Below are 22,997 nucleotides of genomic sequence, written 5' to 3' on the forward strand. Positions count from 1 at the left end.
TCCAGTTTGCTCACATATTTTGGTCAGTTTTGTTTAAATCGTCCCGTTACATCTCTCGACCACCCCGGACGATTCCGGATGGTAGGAAGTATGTTTACGGAGATCTATACCCAGAAATTGACCCACCTCCTCTACCACCTTGGCTACAAAGTGGCTGCCATTGTCACTTGAATTTTTTTCAGGAATGCCCCAGCGTGGTACGATCTCTGTGATCAGAGCTTTAACCACTGCATTGCTGGAGGCATGTTTGCATGGAAATGCCTCGAGATGACGCGACCATACGTCAACAAACACCAGACAGTATTTCTTTCCTTCACATGGATTCAGCTCAATGAAGTCCATCTGAAGATGACCAAAAGGCCTGTCAGGTGGTGGGTGTGCCGCCTGTGGGATTTGTTTTGATCATCCTGGATTATTAGTTAGACAAATAGCACAAGATTGACAAAACTTTTGGGCATAAATTGTAAAACCTTTGGTGTACCAATTCTGTCCGACAGCATTTATCATTCCTGTTCAGTCAGCTCATGTATCTTAAAGATAAACTTGTGGTAAAGCTTACATAAGACTTTTTTTTCGAGACACATCTTCATGATGGAAACAACCCATAAACTCATAAGTGTTTGATGATAAATCAAAGCCATTTTCCAAGTTGATGCTCACCGCCCCAGAGTGCATGTTGAATGACATGGTTTTCAGAATATGCTACATAATCCAACAACTTCATTGATTAATTCAAGAAACATTTATTCTGTCTAATATAATACCAGTCGTAAGTCAGTGTTAAAGTATAATTGGTGGAAAAGTCCTTATTTGAGGTCATTAACTCTGAAGACTGAAGGAATCAGACCAGCATTGTTTGATTTTTTGTCATACATTTACAACAATACTACCTTTAACTGTAAGCAGAGGAATTTAACTCTGTGTGGTGAGATATTCCAACAGTAAGTGGTTATCAAAGCCAACAGCGTTATGAGCAATAAACATATTATTGCGATTTGTTACATCTAAAGTGTTTCACAAGATCACAAATATCGTCTTAAGTGTTAAAATTGAATAAACATCTGCCATGATGTTCAGTCAGCTCCATTCATCCATCAATTTTCTGCCGTTTTATCCGGGGCCGGGTCGCGGGGGCAGCAGTCTGAGCAGGGACTCCCAGACTTCCTCTCCCCAGACACTTCCTCCAACTCCTCCGGGGGGATCCCGAGGCGTTCCCAGGCCAGCCGAGAGACATAGTCTCTCCAGCGTGTCCTGGGTCTTCCCCGGGGTCTCTTCCCGGTGGGACATGTCTGAAACACCTCCCGAGGGAGGCGCCCAGGAGGCATCCGGAACAGATGCCCGAGCCACCTCAGCTGGCTCCTCTCGAGGTGGAGGAGCAGCGGCTATGCTCCGAGATCCTCTTGTGTGAATGAGCTCCTCACCCCATCTCTAAGGGAGCGCCCAGCCACCCGGCGGAGGAAACTCTTGTATCTGCAATCTTGTCCTTTCGGTCATTACCCAAAGCTCATGGCGAGGGTAGGAGCGTAGATTGACTGGTAAATTGAGAGCTTTGTCTTTGGACTCAGCTCCTTCTTTACCACAACAGTCGATGCAGCGGCTGCGGTGCACCGATCCAACTGTCAATCTCCCGTTCCATCCTTCACTCAATCTTGAACAAGACCCCGAGATACTTGAACTCCTCCACTTGGGTCAAGGACTCCTCACCCACCCGGAGAGGGCAAGCAACTTTTTTCCGATTGAGAACCATAACCTGGGATTTGGAGGTGCTGATTCTCATTCCAGCCGCTTCACACAACCGAGTGATGTCCTGATGGAGCCATCAGGACAACATCGTCTACAAACAGCAGAGATGAGATCCTGTGGTCCCCAAGCCGGACACCCTGGTGACAAAGGGTAGCCCTGGCAGAGTCCAACATGCACTGGGAACAGGTCTGACTTACTGCCAGCAATGTGAACACAGCTCCTGCTCCGGTCATACAGGGACCGGAATATTTTGTATTTATTTTACTTATATGACCATAGCTTCTCGGGTAGGAGCCAGCGTAACCTTGGATCAAATCGGGAAGAAGAAAATGGTTGGAACCACTGCTCTATTGGACTAAAACCAATGTTCTTTTCATATATTCTGTCATTCTAAATTCTTTCTGACTTTTAATCTTATCTTGTATCACAGCCATTTGGCCATTCCGTGTCAATGCCCGATCTCGTCCGATCTTCGGTCAAACAGGTATGGGTCAGTACTTGAATGGGAGACTGCTGTAACACGTGGTGCCACAGGGGGGTGGTCATTGTGTCCTTGGGCAAGACACTTCATCCACCTTTCCTCCAGTTTCCATGTATGCAGGTGTATGAATGAGTGAATGTGGGACAACAGATGCAATTTAGGCCATTTCATAATATCCATTGTCCTGACAAAATATAACAAATCCTAATAATCATGGCTCAGTTTGATCGTTTTAACCTCTGCATTGTAAGTGATCGTTTTCTCTCATCGTGATAGGAAGTGAATAAACAAGTGCGTAAACAGATCGATGGACATTACAATGACTTTATTCCACAGCTCAGAGTCTTTCATTCACACAGGTCCTTAAGATAAATGTGTACAGTATATACAATTTAAACACAGTTACCATGGTTACCGCATGCCCAGAGTCACTATGAGGAGAGGTTTCCATCAGAAGCACAGTAGAATATTTATGTTCAGGCATAGATCCGCTGTGTCCACTAGGGGGCATCGCAGCAGCCGCACAGCCTTTGCACAGCTGTAGCTCTGGAGATAAACAACATGTGGGACTCTTCTTCATGCACATGGGCCAGGCAGGAGGCTCAAGTAGGGGGCGCTCTCCTCACTGGCACCTTTTAAAACCAAACAAGATCCTTATAACCAAAATTATACAAAACAAAATCCAAGGATTATCTTCATACAATGGAGCGTGTCATTTGCCCGATGTGCGTCAACCATGCTAGTTGCTAGCTTGACTGTCTGTATTGTCCTTATTCGAAAATGGCAAAAATGTTATCACCACTTTTTTAAAGGCACAGTACGTAACTTTCTACCCCAAAAATAGACTAAAGCAGACAAAGACATGTCTCTTTTCCCTGTGTTTGTACATGCTTTAAGTGAGGACACATATGGTGCTATCGAGCATTTAACCTTGTTCAAACTTTGTTCCTTCATCAAAAATTTCAGGGCAAGCTAGCTTTGGTTTATTTTCCCATGGTAATTTGCTCTGCTGCCCGAAGCTGGAGCTATAACATAAATCCTGAAGAGGGGTCACATTGCAGATATAAAGTAATGCATGCGAACAGTACATTATTTTATCCTTCCAAAACATGACATGCCAAAGCAAAAGAACAAGAGCAAGTTTAAAAGAATGAATCTAATGCAAAATGTGTGTCCTTTAAAACATGTACAAGGTTAGTACTCCACTCTAGAAGAGTATTATGTTTTTTAAATGAAGCTCAAATAATTTTATGAAATAGGTGTACAAGTTTGACATTACTCAAGGAACGTTAGATTGTCAGCACAAATAATATTACCATGTATAATAGGTTAATTCTCCATTTAGGTTGACTATTTTGACCAAAATCCTGCCCAGGTTACACCAATAGCAACTCCTAAAGATGGGTTGAATGTGTCTTTTTTCAGTTTTTGGTGGGATAGTTAATTTAGACGGATGTTAAAGCTGGGGTACCTGACCTTCTTTTGAAAATGTGAATATGTTGTTTCTGCCCTCACCTAGTAAATTGTAATAGCAGCACTTGGTGACTGAATCAGTCCGCTGTGCTCTGTTTGCATCTAATTATGAAACATTTTGCCCGATGTGTCGCTATGCTGTGTTTTGGGATGAGAGTGGGTTTGCTGTTCCGAGGCTGGGCACGCGTGTGAAAATCCATGCATGAGAACTGGGAACTAGTTAGATTAGTGGGTAATTGATTAGATACTCATTTCAGAGTTTGAGAATCCTGTACCCCGGCTTTAAGCTGAACAGTTTTCATCACATGCACACCTCAGCACACACCTAACCTTTGGAACCAGTCGCATTTGAATAAAATAGAATGAAACGTTTAGACTTTTGTCCCTCATGAGATGTAAACATACTGTGTGTAGTGACCCCCAGAGTCCAGCAGATGGCAGAAAACATATATAAAGTACCACTATGAGATAAAAAGTACGTCCCGTCTGCAGCTGAGAGAAAGCTAGACAGCGCCGGCTTGACCCTGTTGTTTACAGTTTTTATATTTTGGCGTCACAGGTTTTTTTGCAGCGTCGTCCCTTTGTCCATCGCTCGGTTCAGTTTTTGCTCGGACGCCGTAAACAGAATTTGGATTGTTGTTTCCAGAGTTGGTTTGAGCAGGGTCGGAGGCAGCAGCTAGCACCAGGGCAAAGAGCGCAGCACAGGAAGCCCACAGAGAAGTGCACTGTCCGTGGGAAAGGTCACGCCACAGCAGCACGTTTACACTGGAAACAGCATTGTACGAGGAACTATCTGGACGCATAAGAAACCATAAAAGGGCACGGAAAACTGCTCCTCCATGCACTCGTCATCATTCTGCCAGGATTTTTCCACAATATGTGATTTTTATGGCTTGAAATGACCTTGAACATTTGTCTCATCCCAAAACATTTGAAGGAAGCTGGATGATATTACAGGTTCCCTCACACTTTCCAGGACATTTTTAGTTTTGTCATTACGGCATTTACAAAGAAATTACCAGGTTATTATAGTTTTGATCATAAATATGTAGTCTAAGGCATCACCTGAAGTTCACACGGCAAACATCACTGTTCGCTCAAATTAGATGGAAAACACTTGTGAACCCAAACATATTGACTATTTTTTATTGTAGTTTTGATACATATTCTTCCTATGTTACACTTTTAACACTGGAAAATAAGGGACGTATAAATGTGATGGTCATGTCTAGCAGATGAGAGAAAGAGGTAAAGAGGTGAAGGGGGGTCTGGGGGTCCTCCCTCAAGACATTTTGTACTAAAGAAGTGCCATTTCTTGCATTCTGGTGGGTTTTAGAGTTCTTCTCCCCAAAAAACTCAACTGCTCTTGTCACTGTGACGATTGCAGGAGCAGTTTCTAGTAATTTTCAAAAATAAAGCGAGGAAAAGGGTCAATATATTTTCAAGGATTAAATGTGTAAGTATGTAATTCCAGGTTTTCCAGGACACGTGGAAACCTTAGAGAAAATGTAAACTTGGAGAAAGGGGTGGGAAGTTTACATGTTCTTCCCACTTGCCTTTTTGAAAAATGTTGAATAGTATTTCTGGAACATTATTTTTTACGCTGACATTTTTACTGTGTGCAGGTCGCCTTACCACAGATATGACCTATAACTTTATTTGGTGATTTCACTTTCTTGTCTCCATTGAGAATTATAAGTCTGATGGCATACTGTGGAACATTCCAGGCAAAGCAATGTCATCTCCATGAAGACAAAAGGTGCCAGAAACTTGAAAAAAACTCAAATTCAGTCATTGTTTTTTAAAGACTAATAGGTAAAAATGGGACATAGAACATATGGCCATATGTTTACACATTCATGAAAAACATTATTTTGTATGGCAGATAAATACATTTTCTTATTATATTAGTTATTATTTATTCATAAGCGAAAAGGATATGGATCAGTATTGGTCAAAAAAAAGAATCCAGATAAGCCCATCCCTACTTTCCTGTCTCCTTTCTCCTTAGGCCTAGCCTAGCACAGCCGGGTTGTAACATTCTTGGAAACAAGCAGCAGTGGTCAGTGGGAGAAAAGGTTTCAAAGGTTGTCATCAAACATTGCGACTTCAATCTGAAGGTCATTTTCAATCTGATGAGATGGTTTGAGCAGCGGCATTGATAATCTGTAATATAATCATTACACATAAGCAGGAGCGGGGACGGTTTGCAAAAGGAGTGATGTAGGCCATTTGGTCAAGAAAGAAAACCCTTCTTTAAACAGGAACGGTCTGAGATACAACCTCCCCTCAGTCTACAACAGCCTCATCAAACCCCGGCACAAATCAAACGCTAATGAGGCACTTACAGTTCTGAGGGACCTTTTCTCTCTACAAGGACAGAAAGTAAAGCAGTTAAGCATCTGCAGCTTTCAGTGACATTTATGATCAGATTGTTTCCGTCGTGCGATGCCGTTGAGTGCAAACGTGTTGTGTGGACGCAGACTGAGCGGTCCTTTAGTGACTGAAGAGGGAACATGGCCGCCATGAAAAACAAAGAGGTCTGAGTGTTTCTGTCCCCAGACTGATTATTCACCGTCCAGAAGAGTCAAAGGCCCGATCCTGCAGCTTTGGAGCGGGTCCTCACGAGTTTCTCACAGTAGATATTCATACGAAATGCAAAAGTAAAAATACAGGGATGTAACGTTAACAGAACAAATATAGTGGTCTGTGGTCTTATAGGTCCTTTATCTTGTAATATTTTGGCTTTTTGAAAATTTTGGACTCATTACTTACCTTATCAGAAGATATGGAAAACAGTGCAAAGGGAAAGGAAGTCAGTTCAAATGGGGCCAAAAACAACCGCTGCTAAGTTGAAAGTTGTTTACGAGCCATTTAAATGCTTATGACCATGAAATTCCTGGTATAGACTTTAAAAACACAGAAAAGCTGTAAAACAATGAAAACAAAACGAACAATTCATTAAAAAGCTAATAATTTTGAAGAATGTATTGTATTGGATGATGACATTATAATATGGTAGTTTTGCTGTAGAGGCAAATGTAAGTGACATGACAAGCCCCAGCACGTACAAACACTTCAATAATAAAAAAGTATTTAGTGGTGATTAAAGACATTGTTGAGCTATTTTTGCACCGTTACATCCCAATTATAAAACACATAAATAACTTTGGTTAAACATCAGCTCTTCCGTAGCTTTTCCCGGTTTATCTTCCGGGTTTTCCGGGCTGCGTGCAAACCCTGACAGGTGTGGGTATTATCTGGCAGGCGTGGACCTCTCCCTGGGCTGCGGTTTGGCTTTGGGGACGACGGGCGCTGCTTTGGGCCGTGGGTGGGATGCGGAGGCGTCCTGGGAAACGCTGCGTCTCATGCACAGGTTGAGTGCCTGCTTTCTAGGTAGGATTATGGGCATCGTGGGCTGCCTGGAGGGTCGGTGAGGCGAAGGGCTGTGGACAGACGGGTCAGAGGAAAAATGACAAAATTATGAAAAAAATACTTGAATTATTTTTTTATTTTTTTGTACTTAATTTTACTGACTAAATCCTAAAAGTGTCAGTTTCATTTTATGTTGTCACAATATTGAAATTTCAATACTAAGGAAAAGGTTCCAGACTCAATACAAATGTTAATACCACAATAATTAAAAGCAAAAAACAAAGACAAAGTCATGAAATAATAGTAGTAGAACTTACAAAAACTATTCAGGAAAAGTAAAATTGAGTAGTTTAGTTACTAGTTTTGGCATCAATAAATATCTGGGTATCATTCTTTGTGACAACCCTAGTTTCAAAAAAAGGTTGAACCTGAAGAATGCCTTTGATCTCCAACCCAAATGTCTAAAGTTCTTTAGTTCTTCTGACCAATGTGGTATATTACTTACTTTAAAGCTGGGACTGGAACTACAGGTGGAAAAATAACCTGCTGGCTAATTCTGGCATAGTTACAGAAATGTTGCACTATCAATAAAATTAATACATTGATAAATTAATACATGAATTTGCACTATCAATCAAATTAATAAATTAATGACATTATTAAATAAACACCTTTTTTCTGACTGTATTTTTCACATCCAACTTTAGTCATTTACAAAGTTCTTTATCTAATAGCATTATGAAAACAAGCTAGTCAAATTCTTTCTCTTCATCATCAATCAAAAAAATATTAAACATAATTGGCCAAATAGACTAAGCTATAACAAAAAATACAGACAAATAGAAAAACAAAATGTCTCTATGTGCAGAGTAGCAATTGGCTGTTTATTTTCAAATGCTTTATGCCTCAAGAGTAGCATTAGCGTTAGCATTGAGACATAAACACGTCCCTTTATAAACACACTTTGGTCCTTTGGTGAAGTATTCTCCTGTTTAGTCTTTAACATGTTGTCAGAGACTTCCAGCACCACTCACTGTCCACTGCCTGATCACAATTCATTCATTTTAGACTTAGAGAAAACCCAGAGACATGAATTAGACAGGAAGTACTGATGTCAATAGTGAGCTAACCATTTAAAAAACAAATAACCAATGGATATTCAGTACCGAGACAATCACATGAATATGAAAACAAAACCAAAAATATAAAATATAATACTTAAATTGTAAAAATGAAACACAATAAAGGTCATTATGGTGTCATTATCAACTACGCGTAATTCCTACTCCACCTTGGGCTGTCGAAGCGGCTGTGGGCGGAGCTGAGGAGGCGCAGAGGCGTCCGGGCGCTGCCGGACAAAGCGGCGCTGCAGCGAGGGACGGAGGCGGACGAGGAGCGAGCGGGAGCACCTTTAACAGCTTTACGTTGCGAGCTGAGCGTGGTCATGAGCGCTCTCTGCGACCTGGGAATATCAACAGGTTCAAATCCAGTCCACTTTATTCATCCGGAACATTTCAGAAGCAAAAACGGAGCTGCACTGTACAGCTCTCAACTACAGGGCAAAATAGGTATAAAACATGTCTCTAGTGGTCCTTGTTTAAGACAATACAACTAGTCAAATCAAGAGTTTAACTGTCATATGTCAAATAAAAACAGATTAAACACACAAATGATGAATCATTTTAAACCAAGAAAAAATGAGGAATAGACCAAGAGATAGAAAAGAAAAAATAAGCAATTGAAGACATGTAAAAGTGAGAACAAAAAAAAATATTCTTTTGAACATATGAACTAATTGAAAATTTGAATTGAAAAAGACAAAAAATTGTAATTTTTTTTTAACACAATGACGCCCAAAAACTGCAGCCCGCAACTCTCAAAATTTGCAATCCATAGTTGCTATGAAGAAGCAGACTTGGTAACTATGATAACGCCCATAACTACACCGGAACTAACACAAACTTGCTGTTACCGTCAGGATTGTTTGTTCTTAGTTAAGTCTATTGAACTACTCAAGTGAACTGTCACCTGACTCATATTGAGCAGAATCCTTCACGGGTCATCATCCTGCAGAGTTTAGACCTGAGGATTTGTCCCGTTGACAGAATTCCATTGTCTTTCGCTTTTGGAACGACCTGGACGACTGAGACCACGCCGACATCCACACGTACCCGCTCGTAGCTTTGGTTGCATTCGCCCCCGTTGGCGTCTGAGGAGGGTTGGCCGCAGTGGTCAGTCCAGACGCGGGCCTCCTGACTGGGGTGAGCGGCCGTGGGATCCTGCTCCGGCCTTCCCTGGACTCCTCGGTGGTCCTCAGCCTGGAGCTCCTCTTGGACTCGTCTGAGGTGAAGTCTGGAGGCGGGCCATAGACAGACATGAGCTCACATCACAGTCACACTTAGGTAAGGTGCGTGACGTGTCTGGCCCAAGGACACGACGACGGTATGGGCCGAGCGGTCATTCAGACACTGACTCTAAACACTGCGCTCATTCATGCCAAAACCAGATAATGCAAGAAATGCAGAAGAACTCCACTTGATTTAATGTGTTTTCATGAGTTTGTGTAGAATAAGAAAGGCCAACTGCAGCCTGTAAACACAACTCCAAGTATGGGTTTGATATGTTTTTGAAGAGGGACCAAAATCTTCTAAAAGTCCATTGACAAATAAATAAAGCATCTTAACGTGTTGTAAGGTCCCTCATAAATATTGAGAGGTCACAAATAAAACAAAGATATCATTTGGACTAGAGTTGTTGTGGATGATGGAACAACATTAGAATATTGTTAACTGCTTTATTTATTAACCTTTATTGAACAGGGAAAGAACCCGTTGAGAAGTAAAAAAGACATTACACATCTACACTAAACAGTATAAAAGATTGAAAAGGAGAACTACATTTACAAGCGCTGTCTATTTTCATTAGATTTGCTTTCTATGTTTTTCAAATGGTGTGAAAACCCCTCCGTGACACCAGCTCACACAACTTCACTTCAGACTGGAGTTCCAAGCTGTGGGAGCAGCATAACAGGCTGGCTTCCCCCAATCAGTTCGAACTCGAGTGACGGACAAGCTGTAAATGTTTGGTGAGCACAGGACATAGTGACCTTCAGCTCTCTACACAAGGGCACAGAGCGGTCCATCTAAGGTGAACTTTATTGTCCCCGTAGACAGATTTGTCCTCTGCATTTGACCTCTGTTGGAAGAGTTTCTGGTGTAAAAACAAATGCCCAGGGAGTGCCAAAATTACCCGGGCTAATTCTGCGTCCACTTTGGCTGTAAAAAGGGACTCTTTTTTTGCCAAAGCTTGTATTCCGTAAAGATGCCTCTCCTACCTCTGCTGTGGTCGTCCTCTGAAGCGTTGTTGCGCTTTTCTTCGTCCCCAGAGGAAAGTGAAGACGAGGTCCCCGAGAGCCCCCTCCTGCGGCCCATCCATCGGCCCTGCTGCTTCTCCACCACCATCCTGGCCAGCCCCATCTGCCTGGCCCTCTGCTGGAGACGCGCCCGAGCCGACACCGAAGAGGAACGCTCCGAGCCGGAGTCCTCCTCCGAGACCAGCACCGGGATCCTGCTCCGAGGTTTAGGTCTGTCCTCTGCCGCCTGTTTCACCGCGCTCGGCTCCTCTGAAGGGCGACTCACTGCCTCTTCTAACTTTGTAGACTCCTGTAAAAGAATACTGTCATTTGCGTTTGGGGCAATATGAAACGTTGAAAATTGGGATATTATTCCAAATCTACTGACTGTGGATGTTCTGCAGAAGCTAAACGCACTAATAATGACAGGAAGCAGAACTATGACTTAAATACCCCTAAACAATTAGTAAAAATTTTATACGTACCGCCATTAAATATTCTTGCATTAATTAAATTGTCAATTATATAGTAATAGCATAATGTCTCTTTTAGATCATAATCAAAAATGTAGTCCATATCAAACAACATTTCAAAAAGTGACTAGAACAAGCAGCAAAACAAATAAACATCATTTCAAAAGACTGTGATCTAAAAACTCTAAAAACTGCCTTGGGTGCTTCCATGTATGTTTTCTAGATGGTATATTTCCTCTGTTCTGGTCAACTCTCATACTGACTTTCAGCGCCCTTTCGTGGTCATTTCGTGGCCTTTGCAACATAAACTGTCAAAATTTTGCAGTGGCTGTAAGTACGCTTGGAACAGATCGCAAAAAAATATAATAACTGAGATCTCTTCATGTGGATGGACGCTTTAATTCAATATACATGTGCCTTTCTGTCCATCTTACTTCTACAGTTTATCATAGCATAGTATCCGTTCCTTACCTGTGTCTGTGTTGGGTCCAGCACAAAGGTCACAGACTGGACTTCTAACGCTGGTCCATTCTCTGCAGGAATGGGCTCTGGACTCGTGTCGAGCTTGGGCTGTTCCTCGTCTCCCGTGTGGTTCAGAATGGCCATGACCTCCGTGTCTTTGGCCGAGTGTCCGTTGGAAGACATGACGTTGAGGTGCGACGTCTCCGCAATGTGGATGAACGTTCGCTCCACTTTGGTGAAGGGCGGAGAGGCCGGGGCGATGGGCGTGGAGGGCCGCAGATCGGACCTCAGAGCCGGGGAGAGACGTCCGGTTTCAGGGGGTTCGAGCAGCAGCGCCTCACCCACCAACATGCGCTCGTTTCGGGGCGTGAGAGCACAGGCCGTGGCCAGCTCCGGCTCCAGACCTGTGTCTCCGCCCGATGGAGACTTACGCGTGTCGCCCGGAGAGAACAACACTAGCGTTTTGGAAGCATCCTCCAAATCCTGGTCGTTCTCTGCACCTGAAACCTAAATGAAACATCCTCATTTAGATTCAGCACTATTCGATATGTTTTCCAACAGTCACAGTTCCATTCACTGATTGAGCGAGAACGGGGCCTTGCAGATTTTCCTTATTTGTTTGTCTACATGCTTGAGTTTTCACATGAGCTGCCGACATCACCAGGAGGACTCCAGAACTTGCTAAAAAAGGTTGGATTGATTTAATCAATCCAAGCACTAACCAGGCCCTGATGTGCTTAGCTTCTGAGATCTGCCAGGATCAGGTATTGACAGGCAGGTATGGGCAGGGAAGGAAATTCCAGCTCAAAATCCGCACAGAGAAAACAAAAATCACGTAGCTACCAGAGATCCAGAGCAGCATATCCTCAAATGACAAGATGTGGTACTCGAGGAAGTGGAACATTTAAATACATGTGTGCGATTATTGAACAAACGGCAGATGGAGCTCATGAGATCAGAGCCTGACTGAGGGCAGCGAGATCAATACGGCCTACAACATGCTGACTACATCCAGAGACTGGCAGCATTCCTAACTTCATGCTATAGACTGACAGTGCTGAGGATCACAGGATCATATGGACTGCTCACAGAACAAATGAGATAGTCTTGGAGGAAATGGAGGCAGAGCAGCAGCTAATATCAACCGTAAGGAAAAGGAAACTACAGTACTTTGGCCATATTACCAGGGCCCAAAACCTCTGTACCTATGTTCTGGAAGGATAAATTGATGGCAAGAGGACAAGAAGGAGACAAAGAAACAAATGACACCCAAGACTGGCCCAAAACATATCTTGGGAAGAACACAACCTCGGCATGGCATCGGAGTCTGTCTTAGTTCAAATCAAAGGTGTGCGAGAATTTATGACAATGCGCTTCACAAAATAAAGTGAACTGATAAATTCAAGCATTGGGGTTAAGGTTCATTTCCCTGACACACGATATACTGACCCTGCTGAAGAATCCCCCTATTAACCTGGACAGAGATCTTTGACTGAAACTCGGAGGCAACTGTTCAGTCGCAACAGCACAATACCTGTCTAAATGCAGAAGATGCCTCTTACAAACCTTGGGCCCCTTCTGGTCCTCTGCCATGAGCGTGGAGTGGGCCGCCTCCTGGCTCCTCTCCGTGCTCTTCTGGCTGGCCTCGCTGTTGGACTCGCTCTTCGTCACGTCGTCGTCGCGTGGACCCGGAGCTTCTGGGACGTTTTCCGGAGCGGCAAAGCTGCGGCGCGCCGGTAACGTCCCGGTGAGCACCACGGTGAGGAAGTCGGCGCGTTTAGCCTGGAGCTGAGGCAGGATGTGGAAGTGCTGCTTCTCGTCGTCCAGGCCTTTGGTGCGATAGTCTGGCGACGTGGGAGAGGGTGTCTTCTCTGTGGGAGACACCGCCACCGCCGCCTGGGTGATGGAGAGAAGTATTAGACAACTGAGGACGAAATGTGAAGAACTTTGAACAACATTGGATTCGCACAAAAGCTTGACATACATTCATACACCCACACAACACATTCCTTCACCATGGCACAGAGAGAGACATGAGGGTTTTGGAAGGATCAAGAGTTTAAACCACACTGAGAGGCAGGAAACAGAAGAACCACGCTGCCAACATAAAACAAACCGATGAACAAACATTGTATTTGCCCCAAATCTGTTTATTTCATCGTAGTTTGGTTGTACACAAGCTCGTAAAGATTGTCTAGATTACATACATTGATATAAAAGGCACAAAAAATGCATTGCAGTTTCTTCTTGACAGCACGCAGTCGATGTGTTCAAGTGTTTCCCTCCGGAGATATTCACAAACGGCCTGTACAAACATGCGATTCAGCGCTTACTGCCACTCCGGACATGGCTTTCTACAGCTCTGTACACGCTTTATCGCCGGGTTTACAAAAATGTTTCAAATACATGCGTTTTTTTAAGCCTGAAATTATACAAGCAGTTACTGTACAGTGATACATGTGGTAGAAAAGAAATGCTTACATGTATTTTACAAGTGAAAAGTGACACCCAACCTTGCTCTTATTGCCTTGAATTTACACGGGGCGTTCATATACAGAAGAATAATGTACAATGCAGTGTGGGTAGCTCAGCAAATGTGAATGGAATCCGCAAATGTGCTGAAAGTGGCAAAAAAATTATCATATAAAGTGGAGAAAGATGATTGCAAAAGTATGTCTCCGACCCCCTGTCGCGAGTTGGACTATAGGCCAGGTGGTGGTACTACAGCAAAGAAATAAAAATTAAAATCCATAGCGCAAAGGTTGACAGGGACCTACAGCTTTCTGAAAGGTTGGATTTTGTGGAAATTGTTGTCTATTTACATCAACCTTTTCTCAATTCGAAATCCAACAGTTTTTAATCCTTTTGTTTTGGTCCACTCGAGCCCACTGCACTGATTGGTCAGAACAATCACGTGGTGCGCGGGGAGGGGAACTATGGGCTGCAGAATCACCGCTAGAGGAACCATTTAGAGGAAGGAACCACGCGGATGCAACCAGGATTTCTGTTGGAATATTGTGTAATCTGTTGGAATATTGGAATATTGTGTAATCTGTCAGTAATGAGGCGATAACATTATGGGAACAATGTCATTCCCTTGTCAAGGGCAGCGGGCGATTCATACAAACTTTCCAGAACAGGAAAATTCAATCGTCTTCTGACTTTACACTGCCTCGAATAATTAAAACAAATACAATAAAAATATGTCTTGAAATATTTACAAAGGAATCACAGACGTTTCCAGTCGGACGCGGCGTTTTTGTTTAAATCGTGGTCAAACGGGCCGTGTCCAGAACCTCAGCTCTGAGACACTACAGAGAGCTACAAACTCTCCTGATGTTCACTCTTCATCTGTTCTTTTAATTAGGAGGTTCTTAATCTCAATGATTACAAATAATGAAGGAAATTGTAGCATGATTTAGTTTTTGACATGTCTAAGTCCATTCATGGTTGTGACAGACAATCAATACCAACGTTTTGATATTTGCAATAGTGACAAGGCATTGAAATCAATCCTCAGTTAAAATTCAATTCAAAAGTCAATTTTCCAGAATTAATATTTTTGTTTCGGTGCATATGTTTGTTAGACCAAGTGTATGTCTATGATTAGTATTATTTTTGTCTTATGTTAGCTTATTTTTGTCTTTTTATTTTATTTATCTTTTTGTTTTTCAATTTAAATTTAAATTTTCTCTCTATTCCCTATTAAGAATATGAGAGGTTCTGTCCATAGGAGTTTTGTTTATAAGAGTTTTTTTTCTCTATTAAGAGTGTTTTCAGTTCTTTTCTTCTGTATCTACTTGCGTTGCAACACTGAAATTCCCCCATGTGTGGACAAATAAAGGCATATCTTATCTTAATACCCTCCAATGAATGGTGAGGAGAAGATTAAATCTACTCCAAAATCATTAACACCAAATAGAATCCGAGTATTATTTGGTTTTGTATGGAAACAAGAGTCACTGGTTTCTCCCTTTCCACCAATAGAAACGGATCTCTCATTCGTGCACTTCAGTTTTACCATTTTATTTTGGTAACACACACAAAGGCGGTGACGGGGAATCCTCTGGTTTGACCGTTTGTGGTGAACCCGGAGAGTCTTGTAAAGCCCCTGTGGATCATGGACACGGCCTGCTGAATGAAAACGCTCCACCATCCAATCTGAACCTCAGCGCGTGGCGTGTAAACAAAGCGTGCAAAGTAAACGTTAGCAGCTCGCGGTACATTCGCGCGGTGGTTTGAACTCGGTCAGAAGCAGCATCGGATGGACGGTTGGATGGGGACGGACTCAAAACGAGCGGCGAGCGGTGCATATTTGAATGTAGCCCTTTGAGAAAAAGTAACAGTGAGGAGCTCCAAACACCCGCCTGAGCTAACGGCTAACAGCTGGCGGCTAACGGCTAGCAGCTAATGGATAGAAGCTAACGGGCTAACAGCCTGACGTTCACGGGCCACAACAAGGAACAACCGAAGCAACAAGGAATATATTTCACGCAGTAGTAACTTGTCTTAAGTGAATTTTCATTGAAATTAGCATCTAGTGTTGCATTGTCTTCCACTTTTTAGTGTATGAATACAATGAATATAATGAATATTAACGGCGATTTGAGAGTCAAAACATGTGAAGAACAGCACATTTGACTGAAGTCCACTAGTTCTTTGGGCCTGGATTACTCATTACTTTCTGATCCCAATGTTCTGGACACGAACAAAACGTTTCATTCACGTCTAAGACAAAAGCCCTTGATTCAAAAAATAAAGAGATAAGTTTAAGCGCTTCTCAGTCTCCGGTTCACGGTCCTTTTCTACTCAAGAGCTAAAGACTTTCAGTGACTTTAACGTTTAGAAACAAAGATCAAAACTGCTTGTGTTGAAAAATTCATTCCAAACAAATGAAAAATACATCTAAAATATTTCAAACAATCCATAAATAGAATAAAAGAAAATAAAAGAAGATGAATTATATGATGAAAGAAATAACATTAATGACAAAAAGGAGATTAAATAAAAATAATAAAAACATTTAAAATTAAAAAATATATATTAAAAATGATATCAATATTTCTCATTTACTCCCTTATATTGTCCCTAATCTAATAATAAAAAGAATACATTATAATGCGTCATAACGAGTTTGTTTTACATTATCATTTTCTTGTGCAAATATCCAACTACGGATGTGTTTTACAGACGTTGCAACCTGCGACTTACAAATAAAGTGATAAAGTGCAAAAAAAAGCGTGGACTTTTGCCAAAACAACTCAATATTTTGGAAGACGATTCTTTTCTTTTTTTACAATTTACAATATGTATACGCCATAGTTTAGATTCTATTCATAAAACCGGCAAATGGCTCTATAATATGAGAACGCATTTTGGATTCACAGTTAACTCTTTTGTATTCCATTCTAGTGTTTCAGTTTTTGTTTCCCTTTTTGACCTCTAGAAAAACGGACACAGCTAAATATCTGTCGACAAATCATAAAAGTTGAATTGTTTCACTACGGATTCCAAAATATAAGCCTGAAAACCAATATGGCTGTAGAATTCACCTCTGAACTCATAAATAACAGGTGATTTTTGTTATTTTCTTAGCACCATCCATTAATATTTATCCCATTAAACATTTGTGTATATAATATTTTGTCCATATTTAAATGTAAATGTTAAATGTAATAAAAAAGTGTGTAATTCATTCACTCGTTCGTTACAGTCACAGCTGTCCTGGGGCAGACTGACGGAGAATTGCATCGTTTTTGACCTCCAACGATCACCTGCTCATTCAGCCATTCATCAGCAAAGTGAAGCGCCCCGCCCAAGGACACAACAACAGTGTGCCACGCCTTCTCCAACAATTCTACCATCTGAACTACGGCCACCACTTTAGATACATGTCTCTACACTACGTCATATATTTAGCAATAAAATGTTCGTATCAGACGTTAAATATGGTTTTGTTCAGTTTGAAAGTCAAAAGAACAGGTTTTTTGTTTTTGCTTTTCCCCGTGTGTGCTCCTTCGGGCCACCGTACTTCCCTTTTCACATTCGCTTTGTGTGTGTTTCGAGCTCGTGTCAAAGAAGCGATGCATTCGAGTGACGTAAAAAAAAAAAAAAAAAAACACATATTGCTCAAGTGATTTTCGCGTTGGAACACAGACTTCAAACAGTTTTTCGAGGACGACCTGCATTCCTCGAGACACGTTTTCACATCTGACGAAAAAAAAAAAAAAGGCTATATATTTGTGTAACAGTCTGGCAGAAGTCCGCTCCTCCTTCGTCGCAGTTCGTTTTCGCTCTCGCGTTTTCACCTCCCGTCGACTTTACGGCGTGTGCAACTTCAAGCTTCGCGCGGCGGCCGTTTCAGGAGTTTATTGCATGAAAGAGTTCCTCGTTTTTTGGGGACTTTCCTCCTCGGCGTTTGGTACTGAGCGGCGGTGATGGACGCTCGGCTCGTGGTCAGTCCTGGGACGCAGACGCAGAGCGGCTTTGGACAACTCGGGGTCTAATGTACATTTCTGTTCTTCAACTCGGCCACAATAGAAGGAGACGAGCGCCCCCTGCTGGCAACGGAGCTGCATGGAGTAAAAGAAAACGCAGCAAAGCTAATTTCAAGACGCTAGTGGGTTTTGTGGCATGAATGCAACATTGTGGGGTCAGAAATAAAGTGATTTCCTTAAAAAAAAAGTCCAGATCGTCAATGACCGAAGCAGATTTTTATAATGGGAGATTTAAATGACTAAAAGTTCAATAACTGCCTCTGCCGTGCACTGATCTACATAAAACAGATCATAATAACGAAAAATTATATCAATATATTTTTTTTGTACATTCACAACCCTGTTTTACAACCGGTCAAAAACAATAAAGCAATAAAGTGTCAAAATGAAGCTTTACGTCATTCCTCTGCTGAATATTTAAGGCCAAAAAGTGTAAATATTGGCCCGATATATCCGTCTATCGCGACATAAAAGGAAACGTCTTTAAATAAATAGAATTATTGTGCGTGTTGTTTTGTGAATTATAAAATGCTAAAGAGTAGGGACGGTGCTTGAACCCCGAAACTCTGAATACGTCACAGGGTCGACAGTCACGGACATGTAAACGATGAAATATATCCTCACTAGAGCCGGACTCTCTCTCAGGTCTTTAAAGCATCAGCCAGAACATTACGACAGGAGAAGTCAGTCCAGTTTTATTAATTATGTTATATTTGAGTCGTTGTACTTAATCTGTGTTGTAGTTTTACAGAAGATCATTGGTTTGAGTCTCGTCCCGACCGGACTGAACAGGTTTGTCCCAACAAACTCCATCATCTCTGTGGATTCAGCTCAATGTCTGAGGACCAAGAATCTCAGGTTTTACTTTGAGGTGACTGGATTTAAACACAGACAGTTGAAACATAAAATAAAATAGAATATTATATGACATTATATTATATTCAAAAAAATATTCAACATTTTTTTCTGTTCATTGGAACTATGTAATTTAACCAGATTGTTTCAAAACCCAACGTTTGTTTTGTTTCAACATAGATAATAATTCAAACTGACAAATATGCCAGATATATAAATACTTTGGTAACTCTTTAATTTAAGGACCGAATTTTAATTGCTAACCAAGTGGTAATTGGTATGCAAATGATTAATTACGGTATTAGGTCTTTTATAAAGGACTTATTAACGTATTAAGATAATGTCCACTAACAACCATATGAGGCATTTGTTACTTAAACCGGCAATGAAGATAAGATATAATATTTCCATAAAGCCAGATTTATGGCTCTAACTCTCTTCCTGTCGTAACGAGCCGGCTGACGACTCTGGGTGACGTCGGTGCAGTTGCGTGTTGAATATTTGCTGTGCGCGTTTTGGCTTTGCTTGTTTGCCGCTGCGTCCCGGGACCCTTCCACAGTCCGGGACCCTTCCATAGTCCGGGACCCTTCCACAGTCTGGGACCCTTCCACAGTCGGGGACCCTTCCACAGTCCGGGACCCTTCCACAGTCAGTCCGGGACCCTTCCAGAGTCCGGGACCCTTCCACAGTCCGGGACCCTTCCACAGTCAGTCCGGGACCCTTCCACAGTCCGGGACCCTTCCACAGTCCGCCGTTCCTGCATTAGCTGTTGTTCTTGTTCATGAGTTTGGCAAACATCTGCTGCAGCTGCGAGCGCGAGGCGTTGAGCACGGAGTGTCTGTGGCGCGGGCTGCCGGGCGGCGGGAGCGTTCCAGCGTGGCGGCGGCGGGACGAGGCGGCGGAGGCCAGGTGGGCGGGGCTGCTCTCGGCGGACCGGCTCCTCTGGATGAAGCCGCTGGCGCCGTGAGGATACTGCTCCGTCTCCAGGGTGGACGAGGAAAACACGTAGGAAGCCAGCCGCCGAAGCTGGTTGGGCCGCCCTGCGTGTCGCTCCTCATCCAGCTGCCAACAGACCAATCACAGGGGAGAAGAGGCGGGGTTAATGTCCATGAATACAGCATGAACAATTGTTTCAAAAGCCATCACCACACACTGTCCAGCTTAAGATCCACAAGCAGCTAATGGGAAATCTCACACTGAAAATGTTTCAAGCCATTACTTGATTACACTTTTTGGCTTTCTGTCCAGTGACGCGCTAAACTGTAAAAAAAATAAAAAAAATAAAAATTTAATTAAACCTTTCTTAAAGGACACATATGAGTCATTATTTGTATTTGTTTTTGACCTTTAAACTTGCTTTCAGTACCTTCTCTCTGGCATCTGTTAGAACTTTGAATAATGCATGTATTGAAAACAACACATTTTCTCCATCTACCGGCAGCAGAGGGAATTACCATGGAAAAAAAAAAAAAAGCTAGCGTATGACATGCTCAAATGAAGGTGATTTGAGTCAGAAATGCTCCGAGCGAGTCTGTGATGATTAATGGAGTTAAAAAAGACCTCCAGATCTCTCCATGGCGTCATAAAGAACTCATAAACAGGATCAGGATGAAGCAAGCAAAAAGAAGCTAAATGACAACTGCAGGTATGTTTAAAAAAAAAGGAAAGGTTGCGTAGTATGTGTCCTTTAAGGCCTAAAAGGTTCCTCGTTGGTTCCAGCAGCACAGAGTGGCCCCGTTTACGCTCGCACACTCTTGCTTTGTCTCAACGTAGACCCGTCGACTTGCCTCTCGCAACAGGCCGTCCTGGTCATCAACTTACAAAACGGCGTCACTAAACGGGTGCTACAGCCTGAATGCTCGATGAATGTGAAAGATTTGTTGTGGGAGAGTTTCCTTGACTAATGCCCAGAAGTGTGTGGTGATGCCAACCATTCAATCAACAGCATCAGGGGTGTAATAGCAGAACTGGAGCCCCTTTCCAAACGGTTTCATAGAATCTGAAACAGCAGCTTTCCCGTAAAATGAAAAAATTATATTATATTTAACTAATATTCTGTGAGATTACGTATTTAATTTTATTTACACAATTTGATTGCCTTTTTCACTTAAATCCGGCTCCAGTTCCTTTTATACACTCACAGTTAAGTTTCATCACTGTGCACATGTCTGTCCTGGCTACAGAGGGTTAGCTTTAGCATAGCATCGCAATCATTTAAATATTAGCTTCTTTGCGTTGTGTATCGTAAGAGCCGTTATCACTATCCTAACATCTCAAAGTCCTGGTCCGACTGTTGGAAGCAGACTCTGACTGGACACAGGTCATCGTGTCACTGAAAGACTAGCGACGTTAGCGGCTCACATTAGCACCGGCTAACATTGGATGCAAAACTGTCTGAAGCGAAGGCCCATCCCAGTTCACGCAGCACACGGCCACATTCACTCATTTAAGAGAGTTCAGAGGAGGAGGATTCCTGCTTCATCGAGGAGGTCAGGGTAAAGGAAAGAAGGTCGTTTGTTTCCAGGGAGAATCAGAAGTAGTTTGAAAGTTTGGGCCAGTTATTCCTCGTGATCGTGTGCAATTATTGACATTCTTTGAGAGGATCAGACTGTGGACAAGAGCCAAGAGTCTAGAGTCCCGGAACTGAGGCCGGAGCTGCAGAACTGGGCCTGGACCTTCGCCGCACGGACACGGACAGAACCAGCAGAGTCTGAGCTGAGGAGGAATGAGCGTTAGAGATGCTTAAAGCGAAAAGGACCAACACAAACGAGATGTCAAGCACACAACACACACAACGCAGGAGAAACAAGGAGGGGAACCAAGATGGCCCAAAGGAACAGAAGACAGCGTGAGTGAGGACACAGGACGAGGCCTAAACTGTGCTTACCCCGAGCATCACTTTTCTCTTCTGCAGCGCTGGTCCTCCTGAGGCAAGCTCGACATAGTACGTTTAAACGAGAGGAGGGGCTTCGCCGTATGTGGAGGAAGGGGTGGGAACAGTCCTCGATGGTTGGCGGCGGTGACAAAAATGAAAATACAGAATACTCGGAACGCCGCTACACAGGCTTTATCCAGGAGGTGCACGCTGCGGATCAGAACCAGCCTTGTTTCCTCCAAACTCTCCACCGCGGCTAACGCTAATGCTGTGACTCAAGCTAATTACGGATTATTGACGGTGCGGTGAGTTCCAGCTGGGTTCTTCTGAGTGAACGGTGTGGTTTAGATGGCCTGGAGTCCACGTAAAAGCGTCGTTGCCTCTGTGCGGATGCGTCGGTGTGAACGCGGAGAGACTGTGGGCGCAGGATGGCAGCCTTGCTTCGTCAGTCAGCCCCGGGGCAGCTACGGCTTTACTGCACCAGAGACCGACTGAGGACTCGAAAGAGCATCAGTCCAGAGTATTTATTATATATAGATAAATATACAATTTCTCTTTTGACTTATTCAGTGTTCATTGTTTTATGTTGCACTGAATCACCAAGACAAGTTCCTCTGTTTGTGAATTCTGTTCATTGATAATGGCAATAAACCTTTTCTGATTCTGATTCTGAATTTAGTGTCCAGTCAATTCTTAAACTGAGCCTGGCGCCCTTTAACCTTCACCTTCAGTTTATGGAGCAAAGAGCTGTGAAACGCTCGGAGGAAACGAGGCTTTGTTTGAGAGGAAGAAGCCACCAAATATGGAGGACCAAACCTGAGCAAGCGAGAAAAGTCATGAGTGAAAGAAACTGAAGCAAAACATGAGGAACAAAAAGAGCAGATGAAACCCGCTAAACAGCCAGAGGTCAGAGGTCACTGCAGAGGTCACTGCTCAGGTCAGAACTCACTGCAGAGGTTAGAGGTCAATGCTGAGTTTAGAGCTCACTGCTCAGGCCAGAGGTCACTGCTGAGTTTAGAGGTCACTGCTCAGGTCAGAGGTCATTACTGAGGTCAGAGGTCACTGCTGAGTTTAGAGGTCACTGCTGAGTTTACAGGTCACTGCTGAGTTTAGAGGTCACTGCTGAGTTTAGAAGTCAATGCTGAGTTTAGAGGTCAATGCTGAGTTTAGAGGTCACTGCTGAGTTTAGAGGTCAATGCTGAGTTTAGAGGTCAATGCTGAGTTTAGAGATAACTACTGAGGTCAGAGGTCAAACAGTCTAGTGCCCTAATTATTTGTGAGTTCTAGTGCACATCTGCAGTGCCAGGTTCTGTCCACCAGAAGGAGGCGCTGCACTGTGTGGTTTTGCTTCTGTCTGAGAGCCTTAAAACACGTGAAACCCCTGAAATCATTTGACCTTGTTCTAATGTAG

At 42.9% G+C, this 22,997-nt stretch overlaps 1 protein-coding gene and 1 long non-coding RNA gene across 2 annotated transcripts in view; both read right to left on the reverse strand.

Annotated features, from left to right (window-relative positions):
• Window positions 1–1,115: 1,115 nt before the first annotated feature.
• Window positions 1,116–1,501, reverse strand: LOC140377905 (uncharacterized). The gene is made up of 2 exons (XR_011930139.1): window positions 1,463–1,501; window positions 1,116–1,269 (listed from the first exon to the last, which is right to left on the reverse strand). It is a non-coding gene; the product is annotated as an uncharacterized lncRNA (long non-coding RNA).
• A 5,297-nt stretch (window positions 1,502–6,798) lies between these two features.
• LOC140377900 (tau-tubulin kinase 1-like) overlaps window positions 6,799–22,997 on the reverse strand; it is a 45,205-nt gene continuing 29,006 nt past the window's right edge. Inside the window, exons 15-20 of the mRNA XM_072463513.1 lie at window positions 12,926–13,255; window positions 11,369–11,866; window positions 10,407–10,734; window positions 9,244–9,424; window positions 8,364–8,534; window positions 6,799–7,143 (exon numbers count right to left, since the gene is read on the reverse strand). Coding sequence (XP_072319614.1) covers window positions 6,954–7,143; window positions 8,364–8,534; window positions 9,244–9,424; window positions 10,407–10,734; window positions 11,369–11,866; window positions 12,926–13,255 — 1,698 coding nt within the window. The 3' untranslated portion in view covers window positions 6,799–6,953. The remainder of the gene's footprint in view (window positions 7,144–8,363; window positions 8,535–9,243; window positions 9,425–10,406; window positions 10,735–11,368; window positions 11,867–12,925; window positions 13,256–22,997) is intronic.

Source organism: Eucyclogobius newberryi, unplaced genomic scaffold (genome assembly GCF_026437365.1).
Source record: "Eucyclogobius newberryi isolate DKJ021-1_F unplaced genomic scaffold, fEucNew1.0.hap1 SCAF_4, whole genome shotgun sequence".
NCBI lineage: Eukaryota > Metazoa > Chordata > Actinopteri > Gobiiformes > Gobiidae > Eucyclogobius > Eucyclogobius newberryi.